Below are 11440 nucleotides of genomic sequence, written 5' to 3' on the forward strand. Positions count from 1 at the left end.
CACTCTCTAGGCCTGTTTCCCTATCTGAGCAATGGGAGGCTGGACTCCTGCTCATCCTCCACGGCAGGCTTGGGGGGAACCCACCCTCAGAACTCTGGGGACCTGCTGGCCCCCTACCCAACTGGAGGTGGGAGGAGCTGCCAGTCAGGGTCTAGGAGAAGTGGGGCAAGGAGTCCCCAGGGACAGAGGGTGGCAGCCTGTGGGCTGAGTGGGGGCGGGTCTGTGTGCCTGTGTGTGTGCATGTCTGTGTCTGTGTGCGTCTGTGTTGTGTGCACTGGGCTCTTGTACGTGCCTGCATGTATTCCTGTGTGCACACACCCACTCGCGTACACAGGTCCGTGTGCCTGTGTGTGCAGGGTCCTGCGGTCCGGGACCTGTGAAACGGAAATCGCTGAGGAGGCAAACATGCTTCTGGCTGGAGGAAGAACTGCACCCCGGAATCTGACGTGGGGCCCCAGAGCCAGTTCTGATGGGGGCGGAGGTGGGGGGGGGGTGGGCGCACTTTCCGGTCAGCACAGGTGCTCCTGTGCGCCACGGGAGTGTCTGCCTCCTTCCCATAGCATCCTATTGCCTCCACGGGGCCTGGAGACAACGGCCTCACTCGAGCAGATCCACTCCTCCTCGAGACCCAGCCAGGTCTCAGCCACAACTCCTGACCTTTGCGTGCGCTGTGGTTCCCTGGCCTGGCCGCTCTTCCGTCCCAGGTACTAGGTTAGGCCCCGCTCCTCCCTAGGTGTGATCGCCTCTGCCACCAGAGTTTGCACCTCGTTTGCAGAGATGGGGGGGAGGGGAACAGCCCCTGGAACGCGCGCAGCCGGTGCTCATTTTTGCAGAATGCGCAGCCGGTGCTCATTTTTGCAGAATGCGTGGAATTTAGAACCAGCCCCTAGGCCTGGCTCAGAGGATGCGGGCAGGGGTCCGTGGAATCTCTCCAGGACAGGTCATTCCGCTCCTGAGCAGCCCTCTCCTCGGGCACCGCGGGGAACACCTCCACCTCGCTCCACTGCCCAACTGGGGACCCCCACCCCCAACGGTCTGTAAGAGCTTGGCTCTGGAATCCTCATCTGTTCCTTCCACGTCACCGAGACTTTTCTGGCTTCCAGCCTGGCTTGAACAGCGGTGGGGGTTGGTCGCCAGGACCCCGCTGGGAGCTCACCATCCCTTTGTGGCCGCCATCTGTCCTTGTCAATCTCGAGACTCCCGCCCCCAGGGGCCACCAATCACAGCGCAGGCATCCCAGTTTCGTCATCGGCAGCCAATCAGCGCTTCCGCTGACCGCTCAGGCCCCCCCCCCCCGCCCCCGCGAGACGGCCGCAGGCCCAAGTCCATCTTCAGCCGCCGCCTGCCAGTTGGACCCGTGGGGTACCCATTCCACTCCTAAGGCTGCGCCTTGCTGCTCTGAGCCTCAGTCTGCCCCTCTGTAAGATGGGAACAGGCAGGCTCTGGGTAACAGGAGGGACTGTACAGGAGGGCCCGCCCAGCATCTGTCTCTCTGGAGGTCCCCGCAGGGCTAGCCACGTGGTCGGCCAGGGACCAAGAAGGGCAGGGTGGACTTGGGACCCAGGTGACCCCTCGAGGCCGGAAACTTCCTGGGCTTCTTATCTGCCAGACAGAGAAGTGGCTCTGTCCCTCCGCAAACTGGGCACAGGCGATATCTGATCCAGGCACCCACCCTGGACCTCAAGCCTAGTCCACCCAACTGACTCCTCTCAGGGCCGCTCCCCACCTCCGTGGGAGCCTGCGGTCTGGGGCTGTGGATGGACGCACTGGAGGCCTCTTCAGTATGGAAAGGGGGCAGCCCAGGCCTCCACGCTCTAATCAAGGCACACCTGCTCAGGTGTGCTGGTTTGTGTGGGCTTGACCTCTAACCCCTAAACGTGCAGGAGTCGGGTTCCCGGGCCCACACCTCCTGTCTGCCTTCATCCCAACGCGCACGCGCGAGCACACACACACAGCCTCCGGGTTGCAGACTTGCGTTATTTTATTTTGCTCTTTCCAGTCTGAAGCTACTATCATGGGCGTTTAGAGTTATACAAATGACACTTACAAAAAATAAAAGACCAAGACACCCAGAGTGAGATGCATGGTGGACACTAACCGGAAGGGAGGGGAGCCGGCAGGGGAGGGGCTGGGAGCCATGGGCGGGGGTGGGGGGCAGTGGGGGCTTCCAGGGGGCTCCCAGCTGAGGGCGATGCCCAGCTTCATCCCGCTGAGACCCAGGAGTCTGGTCAGACAAGGAGCACCGACCACACGGGGCCCTGGGTGAGGCGGTGAGGGGCCTAGCACCACCAGGTGAGACCCGGCCCTGGGGTGGGCACTCGGGAGGGTGGGGCTGGAGAAACCCTCTGGGAAGGTGGGGGAGTTTGGATTTGGGGAGGCACCCCGCCTGCCCCACCACTAGTGGGAGGAGAGGGCGCAGAGGCCAGAAGAGTCCTCTGTCTCAAGACCCCCTCAAGCCCACTCATGGCTACAACCAGGCTTGCCTGGGGCTCCTCCAGCAATAACATTTCATTAAAAAAAAAATACTGATTTGGTCATTTTCTGCTTCCAGTCAGGCCAGAGGGAAAGCAAAGAGAGACAGGGGCAGGGACCCGGGATCACAGCAGGGTGTGCAGGGGCAGGAGCCGGCCCTGACCTGTCCGGTTGCAAGGGGAGGCCACCGACAGGCCTGGGGCAAGAGCATGGCTCCTGGGGGTGTGGGGGAGGATCAGGAGGGGACAGGAGATTCCAGTTACGCACCCTGCCATTCCAGGGGGGCGGGGGCTCGGGAAGGCCTCCCAGCTCCCCCACTCCTCCATGGCCTCTTTGGGGAAATAAGGCTCAGAGTTGTCTGAGGTCAGGAGAGAGAAGTTCCAGCCTTGCCCAGGGCGCAGAAGAGAGGGCAGGGGGCCGGGACAGCCCGCCCAGGGCCAGGTCAGAGTGCCGACCTGCCCAGGGGATGACCGGTGAGGGCACCGTTTGCTCTGGGTTTCCAGTTTGAAAGGCAAGGGGCTCGCCACCCGCAGCAGAGCCCCCAGGAGAAGAGAGTTAGTGTGGGGCGGGGGCGGGGCAGGGAGGGGGCCAGGGGCGCAGGCCTAGTACTCCCACAGCGTGGTGGGGTCGATGGTGTCGGCGCAGGCCTTCAGGACCCCCGCGTGGTCCCCCTTCAGGTAGTGCCCCCCCACCTTGATGGCCACCTTGTTGTAGTCGCAGAACTCCAGGAAGAAGTCCACCGGGCTGTCGCTGCTGCTGGTCACCGACGAGTCATTGCCCACCATCCAGTACTTGCCCGTGGAGTCTGCAGGGGCACAGGGGGGACCCTGTCAGGCCCTGCCTCGCGCTCTGCCCCCCACCCTCCAATCACGGCTCCCAGAGTGTGGCTGGGGTCTGCCCTGTCCACCCACGTGGATGGACGGAGCCCCTCCCAGAGCCCTCTGTCTAGTGTGGTCTCCCTCCTATACCCACGAGAGCGGAAGGAAGGGGCTCCCCACCAGCTCGAGCTCCCACATGGGGCCTGGAATGGCCCAAGCCATGTCAGAGGGTCAAGTGGGGTGCAGAGGCGGGGGGGGGGGAGGTGCCCCACCCAGTCCCGCCCACAGGGGCACCTGCCTTTGATGTTGTAGGCACCGTCTCGGAACTCCAGCTGGAAGACGTCATAGTTGGAGCGGTTGGCATCCAGGGTGCCCGTGACCTTGCGACAGCCGATGAAGCCGTGCTCCCCGCGGAACACAATGATGGGCCGATTGATCAGCTTCATGAGGAAGAGCTCCGAGTCCCCTGTCCCAAGAGGTGGGAAAGGCAGTGAGCCTCAGGGGGATCCGGGCGGGGGCCGGGGGGGTGCGACGCCCAGGGTGTGTGTGGCTCAGAGAGGGACAGCAAGAGCCTGGGGTCACACAGCACGCCAGCCCTAGGGGAGGCGGGGTGAGGGCGGCCTGGGAGGACACTTGGCACAGGGCGGGCTTCCAGTGGGGTTGGTAAGTGACCATGGCACAGCGAGACCCCGCCCCAGGGAACTGCGGCTTGAGGTGTGCCCAAGGTGGCTACCTGCCGTCTCCACGGAGGCCGCCAGCTGGCCGTTCTTCTTGGCCGTCACGAATTTGCCATTGGATGCACGCAGAATAATCCTCCGATCACGCCACTCGATGTCAAAGTAGCATCTGGCGTCCCTGGGGTAGGGGGGTGGGGGACAGGGTCAGGAGAGGTGCCCCCTGGGAAGGGCCGGTCTGGGCGAGCACGGGCAGCGGGCACTCACTTGGTGGATGCGGTGGACTGCACACCCCCGGTGGTTGTCAGCGTCCAGTACTTGCCCGAGTGGGTGCGGAAGGCGCATTTTTTGGTGTCGCGGTCGATCTCCAGTTGGAAGGTCTCTTGGTCAGTCTCTTCGTCCTGATTGGCCGACAGGTCCATACCTGCGGGGAGAGCCTCCAGCTAGGACCAGGGACCCCCGCACCCCCCAGTTCTGGCTGACCCTCAGCCCTGCCCTCACACACCAGTACAGTGGGGGGCGGGGGGACTACTGAGAACCCACTGCACGGCTCAGACCCCTTGGCCTCCACATCAGAGGGAGAACCCAGGACCCCGGTCCGGACCAGTTAAGGACCAGAGCCTGCTAGGTCCACTTACACATCACTTTCTCTGATTACAGACATAGAACTCTTCAACAAACCAGATGCAAGAAGATACTGTAGAGCCAACAGGGAGAATCTGAACGTGGCCCGGGGTTAGAGGGGAAGGGTTAATTACTGCTAATCACGTTGTCAATATGTAAGAGGATGCCTTGCTGTTTATAGAGACACAGGCAAATGCCCGGATGTCTGAGTTCTACCGGAAGTACAAGCAAAAACAATGAATGGAGGCCCAGGGAGCTGGGAAGGCAGCTGGGGGGTTGCTACTCGGCGGTTCATTGTTCCCTCCTGCTTCTGTGTACGTGTAAAAGTTCAAAGAGCAATTGCACACGCTCCTTTCAGGAAATCTAGAAAACTCCTCTGAAAGTGCAGTCACACACCCGCAACGCGCACCGCACCCCCGGAGAGCCCCTGTGAACGCTGGGCAACCACAGCCTCCTAACGCTTCCCCTGCGTTCACACATGCGTTTTCTTGACCTTAAAGTGCACGCAGGTGGCAGATCGCGATTTGCACACGACCTGCCTAACACCTTCACGTGTGTCCACATCCTGAAATCATCTGTGAAAGGGGTGGCTTCCGAGGTTTTGTTCCCACAAGCTGCAGCCCCATTGCTTTTGCACACCCGTGCGGACTCCTCCAGCTAAAACCTGCAGTGCGACCTTTGGTCACAACCACAAGTTCAGGTCCCCAAGCACCACGGGCCTAAGAGCCTCACTGTCGGGTGAGGGGCCTCCAGGCCTTTATGAAGCCGGGGCTGGTGGCAGGCACCCCTTCAGATGAGAGGAGGCTGGCGGGTGGCAAAGGCTGGGGGCTGGCGCCGCGCCCCTGGCCCAGGACCCCTTCTTGGTTCTCCAGGCTCCACCCAGAGGGCCTGACAGGTGTCAGCCCTGTGCTGACCAGGTCTCGTGTCCCATGTCAGCACCACCTTGCCTCACAAGAGAGAGGGAGACAGAGAAATAGTGCCCTTGCCCAAGGTCACCCAGAGAAAAAGCTAGGGGTCCCCGGGCTCTCGGGAGAAGGGGGCAAACTCCAGCCTCGTACCAAGCCCTGTCCCCCAACCTTCCCTCCCCTCTCTGGACTGGTGGCCGCAGCCTCCACGGGTCACCCTGAATAGACCCTCACCACCGCTGGGCTCGACCCCCCAGCCCCCAGGGTCGCCTGAGCCCCAGTGTCAGGGATCAGCTGTCTACTCAGGCCCGGGGGTTGGGCTGACTCCATCCACCACAACACCCCCCGCGGAGCACCAGGCGAGGAGCAGCGAGGGCTGCGCCTGCTGGGGCTCCCAGGCCCCAAGAGGTGGGCCGTCCTGGGGCCACTGGCTCAGACCCGTCCAGCCAGCCTGCCCCACCCCACCTGATGGGCCACAGGGCACCATGTACCCCACGCATAGGAGGCTGGCTGATGGCAAAGAAAGAACAGGGGAGACGCCCCGCCGGGCACACCTCGGCAGCAGAAAAGGCAGAGGGGGCTCCCCAGGGAGAAGGGCAAGGCGGGCAGGGGAGGGCCGTTAAATGGCAGTCAGCCCGCCTGCGCTTGCCAGCCTACCTGCTGGTATGCGGCCCTGCAGGTACACAAGGCTTGCACCAGGCTCAGGCCAGACACACCTGGGGGCCCTTCTCCAGGAGACTTCAGGTCCCGAGCGCTCAGCCAGCCCTGAACCCCTGCTCCTCCCAGCAACTCCCCTCCCAACCCTGGGGTGCATAAAGCAAGACTGGAGCGGTGGGTCCCTGCCCCGGGCCGCACGACGACCACCGCCGTCTACTCAGCTACTCAGACCCCGTCCAGCCTGGCTGTGTCCAGTCCTGGAACTGGTGTGGATCAACAGGCCTAGGCCAGCGAGCAAGGTACTCAAAGTGGGGCCCAGGCGCCTTGCGTGAGCAGCACACCCCTCCAGCCTCAGTTTCCCTCTGTCAACCCGGCTCGGTGTCTCTCCGTCCTGCCAGGAGATTGAGAGCATGGAGGGGCCCGATGCCAAGTAGACATGGGGTATTCTGCCCCCACAGGAGGGGCTGGGGGTAGTGTCCACTCCATCCAGGGGGGCCCCTCTTGGCTCCAAGGCCATGCCCTGATGGGAAAGGCCCCACTCGGCCTTGGAGTCTCTAATTAGAGCTGAGTTACTATGGGAACAGGGTTTTCTTTGGGATTTTTCTTTTCATCAACAGCAGCACAGAAAGCGTGAGTCACAGGCCCACTGGAGCCCCGGGAAGTAAGGAGAGGGATGCGGGGGCTCACCAGAGCCCACAGGCACATCCTCCCACCCCGGAGACGCCGGGCCCCGCCCCGTCCATCATGGCTTTCCCAGTCTCCAGCCCCGGGGCCATCCTGCACAGACCAGCCTGCAGCACACCCCATGGTCTCATCCCCCTGCAGCCTTAGCAGTCCCCAAGTCCCCTGGGTGGTCAAAAATCAGGCGCTCTCCACCACCCCCATTCAGTTTAAGGGAGGGAGCCCAGAAGCTTCTGTGGCTTCACTTCACTTCTCCTCCTTGCTGTCAACTCTTGCCACTACCTAACCACCTTAAATCCCTACTCCATCCTTACACGAGCTGTTCCCTGGGGCCAACGTGACCTGCCTTATCAAGAGAACTCTTACACATCCTACAAAGCCTGGCTTGTCCAGCCCTTCCTCAGCCAGCCAGCCAGCCTCACCTGCGAGCGCTGGGGCTGGGCACTTCCTGAGCACGGAGACCCCAGGGCACAGCTGGTCAGAGGCAAAGGGGCTATGAGATCAGGGTCTGGCTGGAGCCCAGGGCAGTGTGTGTAGATGTTAGTCGCTCAATCATGTCCAGCTCTTTGCAACCCACCATGGACTGTAGCCCGCCAGGCTCCTCTGCCCATGGGATTCTCCAGGGAAGAATATTGGAGTGGGTTGCCATGCCCTTCTCCAGGGGATCTTCCTGACCCAGGGATCAAACCCAAGTCTCCCTCACTAAAGGCAGATAGATACCTTACCATCTGAGCCACCAGGGAAGCAAAGCCCAGGGCAGGTAGGCACCAAAGAAGCTTGAATACAGCTCACTCAGCGGCCCTGCCTGTGTGGTCACAGTGACCCCACTTCCCAGGACCTGGGGTGGATGTATGCCATCTGCTTTGTCACAGCAGCTCTCAGGACCCCCAAGCCCTGGTGGCCGACCTTGCCTCTAACAGTGGCTGCGATGACCCCGTCCCAGAAATACGGTCTAGCCACAAAGAACGTGCCCAGGTGGAGCCCTTTACAGATGGGGAGACTGAGGCCGGAGAGCAGCTTGCAGCTTCAGCAGGAAGCACCCCACCCGCACCGGGCCCTGGCTGCTGGGATGACTCACATCCCCCACCGGCAAAACCCAGGAGGCTCCTCCTTCCTGGCCCGCGTTTCCCAACATGTGTCTGGAGGAGCCTCCCCCGCCTCCCTGCCACGCAGGCCTGTCTAAAATGGCCTCTGCAGGCACGCCCCCCAACCCTGCGCGGCCCCGAGCCCCCCATCACCCTCCATCCCGCCAGGTAGACCCGACGTCAGAACGGACCCCAGAACCTGAAGCCAAGGCAGCCCCAATCTTGGCCCCCAGAGCTCCCTCCCCTTTAAACACACAGATGAGCCCTGGCTCTCCAGCTGCAATTTCCGGCAGCTCCTCTTGCCCCATCGGCCTGAATCACAGCATGACGCCCCCAGCGAGCCTCACTCAAAGGAGAGGGTGTCTGTCCAGGCTCGCCACCTGGTACCTGCCAAAAATACCCCAGGCTCTCTCTGCCCCTTCCAGGCCCAGGGGCCTCCTGGCACGTTTTTCCCAGGGAAGGGGTGGGATGCAGCTGGCAAGCACAGAGCATCCTTCACTGATAAGCACCCACTCCGGGTCCTGCAGCCCTGCTGGCTGATCCAGTCCCGTGGACCAACCTCACAAGCTGCTTCTCGGCCAGCACTGGGCTTTCTGCTCCTCTCTGCCTCGGGGCCTGTGCACAAGCTGTGCTCTGTGTCCTCAACACTGTCCCACACACCTGATACAGCCCCCCTTCTGTTCATCCTCAGGTCAGGTCAAATGTCCTCCCCGGAAAGGGACCTCTCCCATCTAACCCAGGGCCCTCATGGACCACCTGGAGTCCCAGACACCTCTGTTGCCCAAGATGGGGCTCATGTCCCAATGAGGACACAGCGCCCAGCAAGGAAGGCGCCGGGACGTGCTCACTTACTCACCACTCAGGCCTCAGCATGCCTCACTCGCTAGGGGCTCAGTGTTTGCGGAGTAGGTGAGGAGTCCTGCCCCACCTAGTGCTGTGTGAGACTGGAGAGGGGAGACCCTGTGGTCCCCAGAGGCTGGGAGGCATCAGGGGGTCCAGATGAGGGCCCTTTCTGGACTCAAACCCAGTTCTGCCTGCTGCATACTTATGTGTGACCTTGGGCACAGGGCTTCTCCTCTTTGGGCCTAAACCCGCCCATCTGCAGGATGGAAGAAGCTTGGCCCACTTCAGTCCGCAGCCGGCAACTTCGGGTGGAGCTGCCACGGGGCTGCAACCACCTGGGCAGAGTGCGGACCTCAGGAGGGTGGTCATCAGGAGAAAAGTGGGGCCATTGCCTGGGGTTCCCACCCAGCTATCTCCAGAGGCCAGGGTCCAACTTCCTGTCTGGGGGGAGCAAGACACCCAGAGGTTCCCCTGGGAGGAAGAAACAGACTGCCTTCTGGACCAAAGAAGGGGCGAGGGCGCCAGAAGGAAGAGAAGCCGCCTGGGGTAGAATCTGAGCCGGGAAAGAGGGGGCTCATTCTGGCGCGCAGGCCGGTAGGAAATGGCCAGGCCAACGGGAGGCCCCGGGAAAGGACGCGTCGAGTTGCAGCCAGCTGTTCCAGGCTGGAGTCTTAGGGGGTGGGTTTACTCGAGGGGGGGCGCTTTCCGAGGGTGCCGGGCTGGGGTCTCCCGGTTCAAGCTGGGACCGCTCTCGGGCACCCACGAAGGAAAGCGCACCGGCCGGGAGCCGCAGGGCGGGGTGCCTGGCGGGCAGCCACCCCCACCACGCCGCCCTGGACCTGGGCGCGAGCAGGGAGGCCGCCTCCTGGGGCGGCTTCGGACGGAGCACCCGGCCCGGGAGGCGGCGCGGGGGGTTCCCAGCAGGGGGGACCCACAGAAAGCCGACTCCCTCCCCGCCCAGCCTCATCTGGTTTTCTCATCCGCAGAGACCGAGCAGGACAAAGGGGGCGAGGGAGGGCCCTGTCGAGGAGCCCGCCCCCTGCTCACAAAGGCCGCGGCCTCAAGCGCGGGGCGGACGCGGGAGGAGGGGCTGGGGGGGAAGGGCAGACACTCGGGGCGCCCCCCTCCAGCAGAGGCCAACCCCTCCCAGCAGCCAGAGTGGGTGGAGAGAGGCCCAGCCCCGGGGGAGGTGAACGCGCACCCTGCGGAGACCAAAGGACCCCCATCCCACCCGCCAAAGGCGGCCCTTAGGGAGTGCGGGAGCGCCCTGCGCGGGGGGCGACCCCTCGCTCCGCCCTGGAACTGAAGACTCACTAACGGGGGGAAGGGCACGAGGCACCGGGCGAGGGGCGTCGCCTCCCCCAGGGCTGGGCCCACGGAGCCGAGGGATCCGCACGAGTCGGGAAGACACAGACTGAGCAAGGGGTGCGAGGGTGGCACCCGGGGCGGGGCCTAAGAGCGGCCTAGGGAGCCCCAAGCCCAAGGCGGAGTGGGGGCCGCGCCACGGCCCCCAAGGATGGGCAAAGCCCCACCCCTCGCCCCTTCCTCGGGGTCGGAGCGCACGCCCTGCGGCCGGGTAGGGTGGCCTGCACGCCTAGCTGGGGCGGACCGGGCGTCGCTCGGGATTGCCGCGGGCGAGGAAGGGCGGGAGGCGGTGGGGACGGGGGTGGGGTGGGATGCGCTTTGTGCAAGGCCCGGAAGAAGCGAGGGACGGCATCCCCACTCACCCTGGCGCGTGGACACGTTCCTCTCGTTGGCCGCCTGCAGCACGACCTGGGCGCAGCTCTGCTCCAGGGCGAAGAGCTCGTCCTTGCCCACCTTGGTGGCCTTGCCCGCCTTGAGCGTGCCGCTGGGCCCCGACGGCGCCAGGTAGCGGCCCTCGCAGTCGCGAAAGGCCACCTTGCCGGAGCGGAACTCCAGCGTGTAGCCGGTGGCGGGCTCAGGGTGCGCCACTAGGCGCCCGTCGTGGCGCAGGAAGCGGTGGTCGGCCGTTTGCAAGCTGTAGCGCTGATCCTGGAAGGCCAGCGTGATGAGCGAGTCGACGCCCCAGGGCACGTCGCGGTCCACCGAGATTTCGTCGGCCGGCCGCGCGCCCAGGTGCGCGTAGCGCTTGCGGGCCAGGCTGTAGATGTTGACCTGCGGGTGCATAGCGATGTGCACGCTCCACTTCTCGGCCGGCGACACGGTCTGAGCGAAGCACGACAGGCGGTCCTCGGTGCCGCCGAAATAGCGCCGGTGCACCTCGGACTGCAGCGACCAGCGGCCGTCGTCGTGCGCCACGATGAGAAAACGGCAGTCGGCGCCCGGCGCCTCGTGCTCACAGGTCACGTTGCCGTCCTTGTCGGCCGCCAGGTAGCGGCCCAGGTGGCTGCGGAGGCACACGGCGGCGCTGCCCGCCTCGTCGGGCGGCTGCTCCAGCGTCCAGATCTGCTTCTTCTTCAGGCTGCTGGCCGAGGCGTTCACCTTGAACCCGAACGTCTCGGCTGTCAGGTACTTGTTGCTGCAGTTGATGAGACCGAACTGGATCTGCAGGGCCTCGGCCGTGCCGTTGGCGGTCATGGTGGCGGCTGGCGGCGGGCCGGCGCGGCCCGGGCGGTCGGTGGCGGGTCCCGGCGGCGGTGCCCTGCTCCTTTGTTCGGCGGCAGCAGAGGCCGTGCGCGCAACCTCAGCAGCGGCTTTAC

The 11440-nt window shown here is 64.0% G+C and overlaps 1 protein-coding gene across 1 annotated transcript; it reads right to left on the minus strand.

Moving 5' to 3' along the window:
* Positions 1-1963: 1963 nt before the first annotated feature.
* On the minus strand, positions 1964-11440 carry FSCN1 (fascin actin-bundling protein 1). Its single transcript, NM_001035045.1, is given in 5 exon segments — positions 1964-3277; positions 3589-3756; positions 4024-4145; positions 4232-4388; positions 10487-11440. Coding segments are annotated over 5 exon segments (1482 nt in total). The 5' UTR covers positions 11319-11440; the 3' UTR covers positions 1964-3074.

Source organism: Bos taurus, chromosome 25 (genome assembly GCF_002263795.3).
Source record: "Bos taurus isolate L1 Dominette 01449 registration number 42190680 breed Hereford chromosome 25, ARS-UCD2.0, whole genome shotgun sequence".
In the NCBI taxonomy this organism is placed as follows: Eukaryota; Metazoa; Chordata; class Mammalia; order Artiodactyla; family Bovidae; genus Bos; species Bos taurus.